We start from the raw sequence: 18,038 nt of genomic DNA on the forward strand, positions 1-18,038 counted from the left end.
TATCAATTCGGATCAGAGCAGATTGACCTTGGTGTAAATTATGAGTTCCTGTGATTGGAATTGGTCTCTTCATCAGGATGTTCACTGGTAGATTCATAGAGGTTTGCAGCGTGGAAATGAGCCCTGTGGCCCAACTTGTCCACGCTGCCTAATTTTTAACCACTAAGCTCATCCCAATTGCCCACATTAGGCCCATATCCCTGTATGGCCCTCTTCCCCATGTAACTGTCTAAATGCTTTTTAAAAGACAAACCTCTACCTGCCTCTACTACTACCTCTGGCTGCTCGCTCCAGACATTCAATGCCCTCTGAGTGAAAAAAATTGCCCCTCTGAACCCTTTTGTATCTCTTTCCTCTCACCTTAACCTATGCTCCTTAGTTTTAGATTCCCCTACCTTTGGGAAATTATTTCAACTATCTAGCTGACTTGTGCCCCTTATTATTTTAAAGACCTCTATAAGATCACCCCTAAGCCTCCTACGTTCCAGGCAAAGAAGTCCCAGTCTATCCAGCCTCTCATAACTCAAACTATCAAGTCCCAGGAGCATCCTGGTAAATCTTTTCTGAACTCTTTCTAGTTTAATAATAATCTTTCTATAATAGGGTGACCAGAGCTGTACACTGTATTCAAAGTGTGGCCATACCAATATCTTGAATAACTTCAAGATGCCCCAACTCCTGTATTCAGTGTTCTGACCAATGAAGTAAAAGGTCTGACAACACCAGGTTTTAGTCCAACCTATTTATTTGATAATATACTCACAAGCTTTCGGGGTTAGCCCCTTCGTCAGGTGAATGGAGAGTTCTGGCCTCAGACAGAGCATATAAAGCACAGACAGTTTAGAGATTACTGATTAGAATGCGAATCCTTACACCTAACCTGCTGTTCAAGACCTGAAGTGGCTGATAATGTGAGTGGAAGGAGCACTATTTATCAAATAAATAGGTTGGACTAAAACCTGGTGTTGTCAGACTTTTTACTGTGTTTACGCCAGTCCAACGCCGGCATACCCACATCCTGACCAATGAAACCAGACATGCCAAATGCCTTCTTCACCACTCTGTCTACCTGTGACTCCACTTTCAAGGAGCTATGAACCTGTCCTCCTAGCTCTCTTTGTTCTATAACTCTCCCCAGCATCGTACCATTAACTGAGTAGGTCCTGCCCTGATTTGATCTTCCAAAATACATGACCTCATGTTTCTCTAAATTAAATTCCATTTGCCATTCGTTGGCCCTCTGGCCTAATTGATCAAGATCTCATTGTGATCTGACATAACCTTCTTCACTGTCCACTATACCACCAATGTTGGTGTTAACTGCAAACAAACTAACCATGCCCCATAAATTCTCATCCAAATCATTAATATAAATAACAATAGACTCAGCACCGATCCCTGAGGCACACCCATGGCCACAGGTCTCCAGTTTGAAAAACAATCCTCTACAAATACCCTCTGTCTTCTGTTGTTAAGTCAATTTTGAATCCAATTGGCTACTTCACCCTAGATCCCATGAGATTTAACCTTACGCAACAGACTACCATGCGGTACCTTGTCAAAGATTTTGCTAAAGTCCATGTAGACAAAATCAACAGCACTGCACCCATCTACCTTCTTGGTTACCCCTTCAAAAAAGTCAATCAAATCCATGAGACATGATTTTCCACTCACAAAAGCTATGCCTCTTTAAATGCCTTTAGATCCTTTCTCTCAGAATACCTTCTAATTACTTGCTCATTACATACATTAGGCTCACCAGTCTGTAGTTCCCAGGCTTTTCTCTGCAGCCCTTCTTAAGTAAAGGCACAACATTTGTGACCCTCCAATCTTCAGGCATCTCACCTGTGACTTTCGATGATTCAGATATCTACTAGGTGACCTGCAATTTCCTCTCTAGCCTCCCACAATGTCCTGGGATACATTTCATCAGGTCCCAGGGATTTATTTACCTTGATGCGCTTTAAAACTCCCAGCACCACCTCTAATATTTTCACTCCTCAAGACATCACTGTTTAATTCCCCAAGTTCTCTCACATCCATTCTTTTCTCAAAATACCAGTGAGAAATATTCATTTTGAATCTCACCCGTTTCTTATGGATCAGCACATAGATGACCTTGTTGATCCTTAAGAGGCTCTGTTCTCTCCCTATTTACTCTTTTGTCCTTTATGTATCTGTAGAAGCTCTTTATATTCTCCTTTGCCTTATCTGCCAAAGCAATGTCATGTTCACTTTTGCCCTCCTGATTTTTTTCTTGACTCTACCCTGACAACCTCTATACTTTTCAAAGGATCCATTCGATCCCAGCTGTCTATACATGTTTATGTCTCCTCCTCCTTGACCAATATCAATATCCTGAGTCATCCAGGGTTCTCTACTTCTGCCAGCCTTGCCCTTCACTCTAAAAGGAATGTGCTTACCCTGAACCCTGGTTGATATTTCTGAAAGCCTCCCACTTACCAGATGTCCCTTTGCCTGCTAACACACACCCCCAAGCAACTTTTGAAAGTTCCTGTCTAATACCATCAAAATTGGCCTTACCCCAATTTGGAATTTTAACTTTTGGGCCAGACCTATCATACTCCATAGCTACCTTCAAACTAGTGGAATTTTGGTCATTGGTCCCAAAGTGATCCCTCACTAACACTTCTGTCACCTCTTTATTTCCCAAAGGAGGTCAAGTTTTAGAACATAAGAACATAAGAAATAGGAGCAGGAGTAGGCCATCTGGCCGTTCGAGCCTGCCCCGCCATTCAATAAGATCATGGCTGATCTGTCGTGGCTCAGTTCCACTTTCCGGCCCTCTCCCCATAACCCTTAATCCCCTCTCTTATCAAAAACCCATCAACCCGCTTCTTGAAAATATTTAGCGAGGCAGCCTCCACCACTTCAACGGGTAGAGAATTCCAGAGATTCACCACCCTTTGAGTGAAGAAGTTCCTCCTCAACTCCGTTCTAAAACGCCCCCCCTTTATCTTGAGGCTGTGCCCCCTAGTCCTACTGTCTTTTTTCAGTGGGAAGAGTCTCTCCACCTCTATCCTATCCATCCCATTCATCATCTTATACGTCTCAATGAGATCTCCCCTCATTCTTCTAAACTCCAACGAGTACAAGCCTAGTTTATTCAGCCTCTCCTCATAGTTCAACCCCCTCAACTCCGGTATCAGCCTAGTAAACCTCCTCTGCACTCCCTCCAAGGCCAAAATATCTTTGCGCAGGTGCGGCGCCCAAAACTGCACACAGTACTCCAGCTGCGGCCTCACCAATGCCCTATACAGCTGCAGCAAGACCTCCCTACTTTTATATTCAATCCCCTTCGCTATGAAGGCCAGCATCCCATTCGCCTTCCTGACCACCTGCTGCACCTGCAAGCTGGGTTTTTGCGACTCATGCACAAGGACCCCGAGGTCCCTCTGCACCGTCGCCTGCTGCAGTTTTTCGCCCCGTAAGTAATAGTCCTTCCTACCATTCTTCCTACCAAAGTGGACCACCTCACATTTGCCAACATTAAATTCCATTTGCCATTTCCTGGCCCATTCGCCCAGCGTATCTAGATCCTTCTGCAGACTTTCCACACCCTCTGCACAATTTGCCGTTCCCCCAATCTTGGTGTCATCCGCAAATTTCGACACCCTACACTCGGTTCCCTCCTCCAGATCATCTATATAAATGGTAAAAAGCTGAGGCCCCAGCACCGACCCCTGGGGCACTCCACTAGTCACCATCCGCCAATCCGAATAGCACCCGTTGACCCCCACTCTCTGCCTCCTATTTGACAACCAATCCTCTATCCATGCTAACACCCTACCCCCAACTCCAAGTCCCCTGACCTTCTGCAATAACCTCTTATGAGGTACTTTGTCAAACGCCTTCTGAAAATCCAGAAAGACCACATCCACCAGCTCTCCTCTATCGACCGCCCTAGACACATCCTCAAGTTTTGCCCCCTCTCTTGTCGGGCCATCCACATACTGCATGAGAAATACCTCCTGAATGCACTCAACGAATTTCTCTCCATCCAAGCTCCTAATACTGGCTGTCCCAGTCAATGTCGGGAAAGTTAACTGTTACCACCCTATTTTTCTTGGAGCTATCTGTAATTTCCTTACATATTTGCTCCTCAATTTCCTGCTGACTAGTTGGGGGCCTCTAGTACAATCCTATCAAAGTGATCTCTTTCTTTCTTATTTCTTAGTTCTACCCATAGTGACTCAGTGGGTGAACCCTTGGATATATCCCTTCTCAGTACTGCTGTAATGTTTTCTCTAATCAAAAACGCATCTCACCCTCCTCTCTTACTATCTTTCCAATAGCATCTATACCGTGGAACATTGAGCTGCCAATCCTGCCCCTCCCTTTGCCATGGTTCAGTTATAGCTTTAATATCCCAGTCCTATGTACTCATCCATGCCCTGAGTTCATCTGCCTTATCCGTCAGACCTCTTGCATTGAAATAAATGCACTTTAATCTCGATTTCCCTTGCTCTCTGCCCTGCTTTCTCAGACATCTATCTTATCATGTTTTGTACACTCCCTGTGTTTTATTTCTCTTAACCATAGTGGACCCATTCACTGAGTTCCTGCCAGTCTCTGTACTGTGGCCCTTTTTGATTTTGGTTTCTCTTTTCCACTTATTGCCTTTTGTTTTGTCGCCACTTTATTTCCCTCTGACTTCCTGCTACATTAGTTTAAACTGGCCCTAATAGAAGTGTTTAATCTTCTCTATACCCTTCCCCATGTGGAAAGGTATTTATCACGATAGCTTGGCCATAGAAGGAGGCTACTTTTTTTCTTCTTTCATGGGATGTGGGCGCCATTGGTAAAGCTGGCATTTGCTGCCTGTCACTAATTGCCCTTGAACTGAACATTTCAGAGGGCAGTTAACAGTCAACAAGTTGGAGTGGCCTTGAAGGCACATGTGGGCCAGACCAGGTAAGGGCGACATATTTCCTTCTCTAAAGAATATTAGTGAACCAGATGCGTTTTTGCGACAGTTTCATGATCACCATTACTGAAACCAGCTTTACATTCTAGATTTATTAATATAATTTAAATTCCATCAGCTGCTTTGGTGGCATTTAAACCCATATCCCCGTAACATTAACTTGGGCCTCTGGATTACAGTGACATTTCCACTATGCCAGCAACTCCCTCAAAACTTAGCTTGTTATTTCTGTGCATGATCACAGAACACTCACTCCTTCTGCCCATTTCCTGTATTATTTAAATCCCTTTTAAAAGCTTTTCTGTTTTTGTTTCCTTTGCTGCTTCACATGGGCATCTCTGTTGTAAAAACATATTTTAATCTCTTTATTTGCTTAGTGATATTAAGAACACTGATCTCTATTTACTGACTTACGAGACAGTGGAGTTTTCCCAGTATATCTTATGAAGCCCTGTACCCTCTTGCCTGGTATTTTCTGTCTGTATGTCCTGTTCTCAAGGCCTTGCCATAATTCTTAAAGTTGAGAACTAAATCAGACACTAAATTCTAAGTACAGCCTAAGGAATAATTTCCATAAATTCATTGTGAAGACCTTTATTAAAAGTACAACTTTGACTAAATTTCGGGTTCCTGTCCTAGCATCTCCTCCTTTGGCTTCGTGTCAGTTGTTATCTTTTTGCGCTCTTGTGACGTGCCTACGAATATTTTCCTACATTAAAGGTGTAAATATATATCCTATTTTAAAGGGTTACATACATCAAAACCATATTGCTTTTCTATTCTTTGTTAATGTTTCATTGTTTTTAATGTATTTTTCTTAACCTTTAAAATTTTATTGTTTCACATTCCTGTGTAAAATTTCAACCAAGTGATTTGTCCAAAACCCCTCTGCAGCTTAAAAAGCAAATTCTGAAATACTCCTTTATCCACTTACATATCACCTGATTGACATCACTGTTTACAGGCTGCCGGTTCAAAAACATCATCAAAGCATTTATCTTTGTTTTTAACCCTTTAGCTAACCTCTTATCTGTGCCTCCATGTTCCTTTAAATCGTAGCTTAATTGTATAATTCTTCAATGTATGGAAAATTGTCAATGAATTAATTTTGCAAATCTAGGCCTGCTGAAGATCCCCTGTCAATAGAAATAGACTGTGTTTGAACATGGATATCAAACAAGCAGGAAGGTTACTTTTAAATTGGATATTTGCACTAAATGAGTTTACAAGGGTTGACTGCATGCAGTACATCACAAATATTGGCTGCGCATGGTTGGCCTGATAATGCTGCAGAATAAAGGAAAATTTGGACCAGAGGTCGGTGAGGCACAGTTTTGCTATGGATTTATTTTGTTAAAAAGGCACAGGAAAGCTTGTTTTCATTACATCGTTCTTTTAATATTCTAGATAAAATTGAAGAGTCGTTGTGGCCGTTCTTGAAACCATCATGGCACAAGGCCTTCTAATTCATTACTTGCTCTTCAGTTAGATTGTAATTTGTGGAAATCATGCCCAATGCATCTCCTGAAAGAGATTTGCAATTTCAAGCAGCAAGGATACTGCAAGAAATACCATTACACCCACGTCCCAATTTATACTGCCCTTTAAATATTTATATTTAAATATTTATATTTATTCTTTTTAACACTCCCTGCAAAGGCTCACTGACACAGTGCCACCGACTGCTGTGTGTGCCTATAATTGAGATCGATCCCAGCTGTATTGTCTCAAGAATAAAAGGAAATTTAAGAAGATGCTGAATGAACAAAGGAATAAATTTGGGTATTAAATTTATGTCTGAGGTAACTACTTTGTTTTATTGGAAATAGTAACTCTTTAATTCCTATATTGTGGTCAAAACTAAAAGGGTACTTGAAAAAACTTGTTCCAATAATTATTTACTAATTTTAATTTTATATCCTTTATTTTTTGCCTGTGTTGTTTACAGGTGTATTCCAATTCTGCCAGTTTGTGAAATGTATTTCTTCCCACTCCTCTCCCTTCTCTGTGGTGCTCACTCTTGGTGGGAATGACTCCATTGGTACCAGGTATCCTCTGGCACTTCTACGCCAAAGGCCACCCTGAGCTCAGGCAGAGGTTGCCACAGCCTATTTGCAGGGGGACATCACTGTCAAGAACGGTGCCTGTTGCTGCTGAAAAGCAATCGGCAGCAAGAGCAGTGGGGAAAACCACCCAACCCAAGACACTGAAGCTAATTGGAATGCCCAGTGAGACCAGTTAGATCGGCATGGGGATTGAATCTCAAGATGTTTTGGTCTCCAGACTGCAGTATTACTCCCTGCATGCTTCTATCCAATAGCCTTTTGTAGGATTTCATTTTAATTGTTCTCCCATGCTTATATGCAGAGAAAATCAAAAGTTAGCCTTTTAACAGAATCGCTTCTCATTTTGTGGACTTCCCATATTACTGTGCTATTTTCATGTGAGCTAACATTATAGAAGTGTTTAGGAATAAAGCAGATTGAAGTGTCATGTGGGGAGTTTTCTACCAAGTATTTGTTACCACTGATGCTATGGAAATCCAATGTAGTCTTAGGCACAGGGTTATCTGACTCGGGTAAAAATGAATTAAATCTCAAAGTTATTCATAATGTATTGCATCAGCAAAGCTGTGATAATTGTGTATCTCTTTTCCTGGTTACATTTTCTGAATTCTTTTTCTGTTGGTTTTCTCCCTTTCCCCTAAGATGCTGAATCTTTGACCACTGTTTCACAGCTGCCAAATCACCTTGCGATTCCTCATCCACGTGGCCATTCTCCACTCTTGTACACAAAATATCGAGTAGTCAGGCGTCAGTTATTAATTGATGTTAGCCCTGCCACTTCCGATCCCCTCCTCAGGGATATTTACACTGGCACTTCCTGCACAATGACTGGATTTAGGAATCCTGGATAATTTTCCTCAGGGAGTCGATTCTAAAAGCCTTTCCACAGCCCCAGCTGTGATCAGCAAACTCAGAAATATACCTACCATTATTGCATCAGCTGCAATCAGCTCAGCACAAATGGGATCAGCCGTGTTTCATTTTTGGCCTTTTTTTTTAGCTTCTCTGCTTTGTAGTAGGGGTGCTTAAATGGTGGAAATTCAATCACCTAATAAGGTTGGTTTGTCACATTTACGATCTAATCTAACTCCAAGCTGACCGTCTCAGCGGAGGTGTTCAAAATTCTCAATTCAGCAGAATTGACTTGTTAAATTGATGCTTATGTTTGTGAAATTTCTCCCAATTGTGTGTTTAGCATACTTTGGAAGTATTTTCACCGAATGTGTAGTAACATAATCTTACGTGAAATGAACTCACTTTAAATAGGAGATGTGAGGGATGTATAATGTATCAAGCTATTTATTGTCTGCTAATCAATAGTTGATGTTTTGTCAAACTTCCAATGAATTATTTGTCTGTTAGAGTAGCTATCACTGCATGGCTTAACAAATACATCTATCTTTCATTATGTCAATTTTGTGGGGATCTGGTAGGCCAGAAGGTAGGAGGTGGGAAGGGGGGGTGGTATATTGAATGGAGTCATCCATTTTATCTGCTACTAGAAATTGGCATTAAAGGACACTCCCAAAATACAGACATCTCCAAAGAAATGGTGCTTATTAAAAGTTTTACATTGCATTGTAACAGATGCAAGTTTCACTTTGATCGCCAGGCACACTCATTGTAAGCGATGATTCGATAAGTCTGTTTACCACTTCAGACACAAGACATTCAGTTTAGTGTGAGTCAGCAGTGGGTGAAGGAAGCTGCTTTTGTGGATTGCGTGAGCTTTTTGCCGAGAATCCATAGCAGGAGAGAAATTGTCATATCCCTAGGGTTAAATGTTGATGCACGTCTAATTCCAAGGATCAAGTGATTTCTCTGCTGTTATGGATGCTGGACAAAGAACTCCCCTTTGGACAAAAGCCTGGAGCAGTGTCAAGTCGCAGTAAGCTGCTATGAGCATCCTCCTGCTCCCTGTCGAGCCCTTACAATGTTAGCAGCTGCAGCACAGTGAGAGAGAGGGTCCCTTGACAGCTGCCTTAATTCTCCTCCTCCTCCTCCTCTTCCACCCCCCCCCCCCAAATGTGACAGATTCCTGGATCACAGCACCCTCAGTGAAGGAGGACACTAGAATGCCCAAGAAGTGGCAAACTCAACAGAAAAGGATTATCGCTACAATGCAAAAAGAGACCATTCAGCCCATAGAGTCTGCACTGACTCTCCGAAAGAGCCTCATCTGGGCTTTCTATCTCCCTCTCGCTTTCGCGCGTTCTGCCTGGACACTAAGGGGAAATTTAGCACGGCCAATCCACCTCACCTGCACTTCTTTGGGAGGAAACCCAAGGGGAGAATCTACATCACATTCTGCTGGTCAAGTGCTAGAATTATGCACAATCCCAAGTGAGGGTGAACAAAAAGAAGCAACTTTACAGGAGGTAAAGCCAATCACAGATGTTTGGCTTATCTGATTTACTGTACATTCAATGACCATTTTGAAAATAAGGACACCTGCAAAAAAGAGAAATTTTTTATAAGTCCCTTTCTTGACCCTAATTAACGCATTCCACTTTTCCATCAGCACATGCAGTAGATTTATTAATTGTTACAGTTTGAGCCGATGTCATGTACTGGGTGACAAAGCACAGGAATATGTCTGTGCTGAGCTAGTGATGGAAGTAAATTCCCACTGTGGATGGGCATATTTTGAAGAAGCAATAGGGTTGTCCCACTCACCAAACAAGAATCAGCACAACAGATTTCCCTTTTACATTACCACTAATATGAGAAAGAATCATTGGAGTTCAATCGTAGAACCCCTGCAGTGCAGAAGGAGGCCATTCAGCCATTCGAGCCTGCACCAACTCTTCGCAAGAGTATTCCACCTACTCCGTAACCCTGCACATTTACCATGGCTAATCCACCCAACCTCACATCTTTGCACACAAAGGGGCAATTTAGCATGACCAGTTCACCTAACCTGCATGTCTTTGGACTGTGGGAGGAAACCGGAGCTCAAGGAGGATACCCACGCAGATGCAGGGAAGATGTATAAACTCCACACACAAGCACCCAAGGGCGGAACTGAACCCAGGTTCCTGTCGCTGTAAGGCAGTAGTGCTAACCACTGCGCCACCACGCTGCCCCTAATCAAACTAAAAGAAACCCAACATAAGCAACTAAAACTCTCCTGACAGACAATGCATGTTCCCTAGTTAGGGAAATCAGAACATGGACCACTCAGCAGAAGAGAGGCAAGCCACTAGGATTACCGCCATCATCAAGGAGAGAACATTTGGAAGTGTTTCTGTTCTTGATAGCTCTCCAGGGTTTACATAGAACATAGAACATTACAGCGCAGAACAGGCCCTTCGGCCCACGATGTTGTGCTGACCAGTTAAAAAACAATGACCCACTAACCTAAACCAATCCCTTTTCGTCCATAAACCTATCCACGGATCTCTTAAACGCCCCCAAACTAGGCTCATTTACAACTGCAGCAGGCAGGGCATTCCAATCCCTCACCACCCTCTGGGTGAGAACCTACCCCTGACATCCGTCCTTTTAATTTAAAGCCATGCCCCCTCGTGCTAGATTTCTCCATCAGAGGAAAAAGGCTATCACTATCCACCCTATCTAAACCTCTAATCATCTTATATGTTTCAATAAGATCCCCTCTTAGCCGCCTTCTTTCCAGCGAAAACAACCCCAAATCCCTCAGCCCCTCCTCATAGGACCTCCCCTCCATACCAGGCAACATCCTGGTAAACGTCCTCTGCACCCTCTCCAAAGCCTCCACATCCTTCCTGTAATGTGGGGACCAGAACTGCACACAGTACTCCAAGTGCGGCCGCACCAGAGTTGTGTACAGTTGCAACATGACGCTGCGACTCCTAAATTCAATCCCCCTACCAATAAACGCCAAGACACCGTATGCCTTCTTAACAACCTTATCTACTTGATTCTACTTGATTGGGTATAAGTTCCATGCATACAGAAGCAGCAAGGTCTTTAACTCTCCCTTTAAATTTTTACCATTTGGTAATCCTCTCACCCACTCTGATGGTCTCTTTCTCCAACTTGTTTTTTCTTCCTTAATGCTCATTTATCTCGACTGCAAATTAGCATGTTTTTGTTTGGAAAATCTAATGTCAAAAACTGCAGAAATATTACTTGCAAATTTGTGTGTTCTTGTTTGCTTGTTTCAAAATGATGGTGAACAATGCATATTTTCAAATGAAGATAAGACTTTGCTATTTCACTGTTTCCCACAGCAGATGCACATTGCATAACAAATCACTGACTAGAGATCCATCATCACTTGGTGTCTTTCTGGTTTATTGATCACAGAAAAGTGCTACCACTACCACAGCCACCAAAAGTTTTGTTTTGCCTGTGATAATTTCACATTTGTTTCTGTACGAATTAAGTTGACCACTTTGGTCTCTAGAATAAGATGCAAAATTTAAGCATGTATTAGTAACGGGGAAACAAACCCACTTTCCTAACACCTCTTTTGTAAAGTAACTGAAAAAGGCAGCATTCATTCACAACTCCATGATCACTGTGAATAGAAATTTAACCTTGATTCATTCCAATCAGAGAATCCCTATAGTGCAGAAGGAGGTCATTCGGCCCATTGAATTTGCACCGACCACAATCCCACCCAGGCCCTATTCCTGTAACCTGACATATTTACCCTGCTAATCCCTGAATTTAGCATGACCGACCAATCAACCCAACCCGCACATTTTTGGGCTGTGAGAGGAAAGCAGAGCATCCTGAGGAATCCCATGCAGACATGGAGAGAACGTGCAAACTCCGCACTGACAATGACCCAAGGCTGGAATTGAACCTGGGTCCCTGGTGCTGTGAGGCAGCAGTGCTAACAACCACTGTGCCACCATGCTGCCATTATTACGAGAATGGGACTCAGCAAGTCACCAGGCAAAGAAGCTACCCTTTTATTATAAGCTTGCTTCTTCCAGGGAACTGTAGATGTTGATTTGAGAATGGGAATTTGCTAAACGAGCTACAGTGATCAAAATAATGCATTGCAATATTGAAGCATACATTAACACGCTCTATCAAAACCCACCCGTGTATGGCCGACACCAGTGGTGCTAAATCTCATCATGCATTGTCATGTTCAGGAGGGGAAGGAAATAATTGAGAGGAAAAGAGTCAGAATTTGTTGGTGAAAATTACTCAAGTCCTCAGTAATTATGCTTTGTGCTCATTCCTACGTCTCTGGTAATTAAGGATTTTACTGATGACTAAAACCTTAATCAGCAGTTAAATGAATTATACCATAGATATTCACCATTAAGTATAGTTTAGTATTACATACTGAGTCATTAGATGTCGCCCTCTCTTGGCATGAAGATTTTTTAAAAAATGGTTTTGTTATTGTAAACATTCTGACATCCAAGCGTTTATGATATTGTAAAAACATTGTGGGCAGTGAGATCTCAATTTGTATACCATTAATGTCTATGTAATTTGTGGTACACCACTATATACAACAGACTCAAAAACTAAAGATACTTGTTTTCCTGGCAATGTTGAGCTCGGTTATGATGTAGTTGGACGGCTGTTTTTGAGTCGTGAAGTGTTTCTGATGGCTTTGGATTAATTGTTGTGTTGCTTTTAGTTTTTGGAAAGCTGATCTGGTGAGTTTAAATGAGGATTTCCATTTTGCCGTCTGTGTGTCTGTAGGAATGATGACAATGCAACAACAGCAGCAACAGCAGGGATTCCCCATGGTTCCTGTGATGCAGCCCAACATGCAAGGCATGATGGGCATGAATTTTGGTTCACAGATGCCTCCTGGAGCAATGCCTATGCAGGTAATTCAGTGGTGAAAATTTTTCCCTATACACAAAATTAACCATTCTTCATCAAGTATGGCATTTTGAATAGAGCCATTTTTAGCTGCACTTATGTACAAAATCAAGTGTGATGGAGTGCTGGGGACATTGGGTACAATTTCCTTTAAAGGTGGTGTTCCCAATCTCAGCTGTGCAAATATGGAGAGGTGCTGAAAAACGGCACACATTTTTGCCTCCAAAGAGGGGAAAATCAGAGAGAGAATCAATCTCAAGCAGCAATCGCACAATCTAAAAGTTTGTATGGAAGTCACCTGCTTGACCTCCCCCCACCCACTCCCTCCACCCCTGGACAAATAGAGGGAGAAGAAAATATGACTTAAACACATTTTTACCAATGCTTGTCGTCTCAACCCCCTACTCAAACTAGGGAGGTCATAGTGACATTTTGCAGCTTTAGATTTGTTGATGCAATTCCACCCCCTACTGTGCGAGATGCTGTTCAAAGTTAGCCTTAGGATAGAGCACTTGAATTTATTTATTTGTTGCATATAATTTAAATGCATTATCAAAATGAAAATGGTACTTGTTAATAGACATTGCAGTTGGAATGTTTATTTAAAGGGTACACTTAGATGTCAATTGATTTCCCATATATTGTACAATGTGTGCTTAATTATTAACAACTCACTCAAGGGAGTATTGGGCTACCATGGTGATGTTTCTATCACAGGGCATATTATGCAGTAATATTGAACAGTTAGTAGAGGGTACAAAGGAGATGAACAGGTTCTGTGCATGGAGTGAAACAACAAGAGAAGCAAGTTGAATTGAATTATCTATTGGGTCCTTATTATGCTCATTCAGGGGTATTATTTTAATCTTTTATTCCCTTTAGGGTGGAATGGCAATGGGACCAATGCCACCAGCTGGAATGTCTTTTATGCCTCAACACCATTACATGGGGATGCGTCCTTCTCCACCACAATACACACCAGATATGCAAAAGCAGTTTGCTGAAGAACAGCAGTAAGATGGTTTACTGATTCTAAGTTGGTTTAGAATAATGATCTAACTTGTCTTTCATTTTACAGTAATATTTACATTTCACAGTAACTTCATTGCTGTTTTAATGTAAGCCTTTCTTGTGACTAATAAATAAACTTGAATAACTAAACTTTTAATTTTAAAAAGAAATATGCACGACTAAGTTAGAGTTTTAGTCAACTTCAACAGTAGAAGTGAATTATCAAGAGTGCAGACTTTGAACAAAAGGTTAGCAGATCTCAAGACTATGAATTCCTTAATCTCAAGAGTTCCTGATTTTTCCTAAATCCAGCAAACATAATCCTGGCACTACAGCATTAAAAGTAGATCGTCAAGTCATCTTCTATATTGCAGAAAATAAATTGTTAATTTTTTTTTCTTTAACTGCCAGTGTGGTTATTTGTCTCTCTCCGCTCGGTCCCCAGTGTGTGCTCAAATACTATCAGTCGTGAGTAATATGCATTGGGAGGATTTCATTTCTGCTAGCACCGTTTGCTGTTTGTTCTCTCCAAATATGTGTATACTTAAAGGATAGTAAAGTGGTGAGAAGTTCTTGATTTTTTTCGAAAAACTTGCATTGAAATGAAAGGTCATTTGTTAAGGAATTCCACTGCAAGGCAGCCCAATTAGTGCAAATTAAATAGCTTGTTTTGGATAGTTTTATTATATAAAGAAAGATAAAGGAATATGTTAGTCCAAAGGTAATTGTAGTATTACAGTAACTATACACTGATTTAGTCTTTCATGACTGTTGTTTCTCTAGGAAGCGATTTGAACAGCAGCAAAAGATAATGGAAGAGGAAAGGAAGCGGCGACAGTTTGAAGAGCAGAAGCAAAAGCTGCGTCTTTTGAGCAGTGTAAAGCCTAAGGTACTCAGTGATGTTATGGATATGTTTTTACCTCAGATGATTTATTTAATTCATTGGAAAAGAAAGCCCTTGAGTTTTTGGTGTGAATTGAGGCCATTTCTTAATAAATAAGAGCTGTGTATTTTAATCTGGTTCTCCCGGTGAGATTATGTTCTGAATATTCAGTGTAATTTAGAGCACCTTTCCTCAAAGACATTTTGTTGGATTGTTCTGAATTCGGAGTAAAGGGGTGTCAAAGAAAAGTGAGTAAGAAGTCGCACAACACCAGGTTAAAGTCCACCAGGTTATTTGGTAGCACGAGCCACAAGCTTTCGGAGCACTGGCCCTTCTTCAGGTGATTTTAATCTGGTGTTGTGAGACTTCTTACTGTGCTTACTCCAGTCCAACGTTGGCATCTCCACATTGAAGAAGAATAAATCAGAGTCTTGATTTCCATGAAGAAAAGACGATCAAGAACTTCAAACATTAAAAAAAAATGCCCTGACGGCTTAACTAGTTTGATCAGTGAGCAGAAGTCAGGAAGGTGCCAGGTTTTGTATGTGCTGCTTGATTGACATGTAAAGGGGGTGATGATAGGGTTGGTACCATTAACTAGAACATTGCCCTATTTTCCACTTGCTAACATTCAATGTTCTCAGTTTTGATTAACAACCTCTGTTGAAAGTGTGTATGTGTGATTATAAGATGGGGACAGGATTGAGCTTGGTTGTAATGCTATCCATGGTTACATAGCCTGCTTTCATCCTTTGTTGAAGTTTACACGCAAATTAGTAGTTGTGGTGTCCACTCCAGTTAAACAGTCGACAACTTTAAGAAGAAAAACGAGAAAAGACATGGGAAAAAATTAAAATTCATAGATGATTGTCAGTATTTTGCTGTCACCCATGAGCAAACAATACAATACCGGCCACTCATTACATTTACACTTGTCTGCAGACTGACTTTGGACTGGAAGCAGTGGTTGTTACAAAGCCAAAACAACATGGCAACCTTTACAGTGGGGTCTAAGATATGTGTGAATATGGAAGCAACTATGTATCTTCCTAGCAATCAGACTGAAGAATCTCTGTTGAGGCTAGTTAATTCAAGCCAAATCTTCATAGAATTTATAGAATCTGTAGAATTCATAGAATCCCTACAGTACAGAAGGAGGCCATTCAGCCCATTGACTCTGCACTGACCACAATCCCACCCTGGCCCTATTCCTTTAACCCCACATATTTACACGAGCTAGTCCCCCTGACACTAGGGTCAATTTAACACGGCCAATCAACTTAATCCGCACACCTTTGGACTGTGGGAGAAAATTGGAGCACCCGGAAGAAACCCATGCAGACATGGGGAGAACATGCAGACTCTGCACAGACATTGATCTGAGCTGGGAATTGAACCTGGGTCCCTGGCGCTGTGAGGCAGCAGTGCTAACCACTGCGCTGCCCCCCAAATCATAATTTTCTCTTTTCAAATAGGACCTCGTTCAAGAGCAAAAAAAAATACACTCAAAGGGAATCTTTTTGTTTAATTAACATGTCCTAGACATTAAAGTTCGGAGACCAGGAAACAAAAAATCATAATTGCAAATTGAAATCTCTTCATGTTTAAAAAAAACCTAAAAAGCCACATGCTAATCTCAGCTGATGCTTTTAAAGAGTAGAAAGTTTAAGTATGACTGACTTTAGAAGTGGAACTCTTGTCAGTGCGTCACCATGTGATCAAAAGCAGAACGTGACATAAAAAGCGGACAAAAAGATGGGATTGAGAGAAATGATAAAGGAGACAAAAAATAAATTTATTAAAAAAAAAGTGCCAATTGTAAGTAAAATCTGATGGAATGAAAGTAAGAAGTATTTTTTAGTGTCAGATAGGCATTGTGGCAGTTTTAAGACTTGTCACAATGTTAAAAGTTTACTTGTGCTTAAAATGGACAAGCCCTGAATATTTCTGACATGTTGAAGCATCTATCATCTAAGAGCTCCAAATTCACATTCTTTCATGTCCGAGTTTCTTGGAGCAGTACTGTTATAGCAAAACTTGTGTGTGTGTGTGTGTGTGTGTGTGTGGGTGGGGGGGGGGGGGGGGGGGGGGGGGGCAGAGAAACTAGGACAATTTCTGCATCTAACTGAGCACACAATTGCCAGAAATTGCTGTTCATTTATGCTTTAAAAATGGTGAGCACTGAACCTTTTGTTATTTTTACCACAAAATCTGGGCCAATGTTAAATATAAGCAGGTTTTTAACTGAGGATGTAATTCCAAAGTTGAATACATGCATCCAGAGCTAACAGGTTTTTTTTTTAGATATTGAGTTTTGCACAAATTAGACTTTTTTAGCTCGCTCAGCAGGTACCCATCAAAAGTCGTAATATCATTAACCTTTTTAAAAAAAAGGCTTGGATTACTATCTATTCAATAACAGAGTTGATGGTGATAAGGATAGAGAGCTTATCTAACCAGCACAAAGTGCAGTAGGTTTTGTGTTGATAAACGCATGGATAAGTATTCAGTGCAACTGGTCAGATTTGAGGTTAGATTAAGAGCCTGAGATTTTTTTCCTGATAAGATGAGTGAGCTGAGACAGACATATTAGAGGTACTTATAATTCAGTTTACATGTCAGGTGATTGGATATGTCAACATTAAAGAAATTGTTTACCTTTTTTGAGGGATTTAACTTGATAGGCTTACGTGACTTTGCTTTATTTTATATACTTCTGACGTTATTTAAATGCTTTTTGACTTTCTTTGTTATGCTGTGCTTTCTACAATTTACATGATCTATTATATGGTGGGCAACCTGCTTGGCAGGCTTCTGCCAGTGCGGTTATAAAATCAGCTCCTGAGAGTTGTGGGCGAATAGAGCTATGTAGTTAGTCTGTCTGTCTCTGAGGGGATCCCTGTTTATCACTGCTCCACAGCAGTCTGACTGAAAGTAAGCACTCTCTTAGCTTCACATAATAGGGGAAAACATAAGTAATTATCCTTCCCCGTCTCATTGCCACTGTATAAGAGATAGATCTGTTACCATGTTATCAGCCCTCTATGGTTTTCCTCGCAGGTGCAGATATGGGTTTCCTTAATGTTGTGTTTTTTTTCCATTGTCTCACCTTCTCCCTATGGGAAAGTATTCTGCATCTTCTTTTGGAACATATGTAAAAGTTAGAACTGCAGCATTGTAAAAGAAGGGAAGAGTACTTTATATGTACAACTTGCTAAATTATTTGAAACCAAAAGAAAAAACGCTGGAAAACCTCAGCAAGTCTGGCAGCACCTGTAAGGAGAGAAAAGAGCTGACATTTCGAGTCCAGACGACCCTTTAAGGGTGAGGGTCATCTGGACCCTTC

The 18,038-nt window shown here is 41.1% G+C and overlaps 1 protein-coding gene across 6 annotated transcripts in view; it reads left to right on the forward strand.

Moving 5' to 3' along the window:
- Positions 1-18,038, forward strand: part of synrg (synergin, gamma) — a 117,712-nt gene that overhangs the window by 10,070 nt on the left and 89,604 nt on the right. For all 6 annotated transcript variants that reach the window (XM_080210936.1, XM_080210937.1, XM_080210940.1 and 3 more), the window contains 3 exons: positions 12,673-12,803; positions 13,681-13,811; positions 14,593-14,698. In XM_080210936.1, coding sequence (XP_080067062.1) covers positions 12,673-12,803; positions 13,681-13,811; positions 14,593-14,698 — 368 coding nt within the window. The remainder of the gene's footprint in view (positions 1-12,672; positions 12,804-13,680; positions 13,812-14,592; positions 14,699-18,038) is intronic.

This window comes from Carcharhinus amblyrhynchos, chromosome 23 (assembly GCF_965287045.1).
Source record: "Carcharhinus amblyrhynchos chromosome 23, sCarAmb.v2.hapA, whole genome shotgun sequence".
NCBI classification, from domain to species: Eukaryota; Metazoa; Chordata; class Chondrichthyes; order Carcharhiniformes; family Carcharhinidae; genus Carcharhinus; species Carcharhinus amblyrhynchos.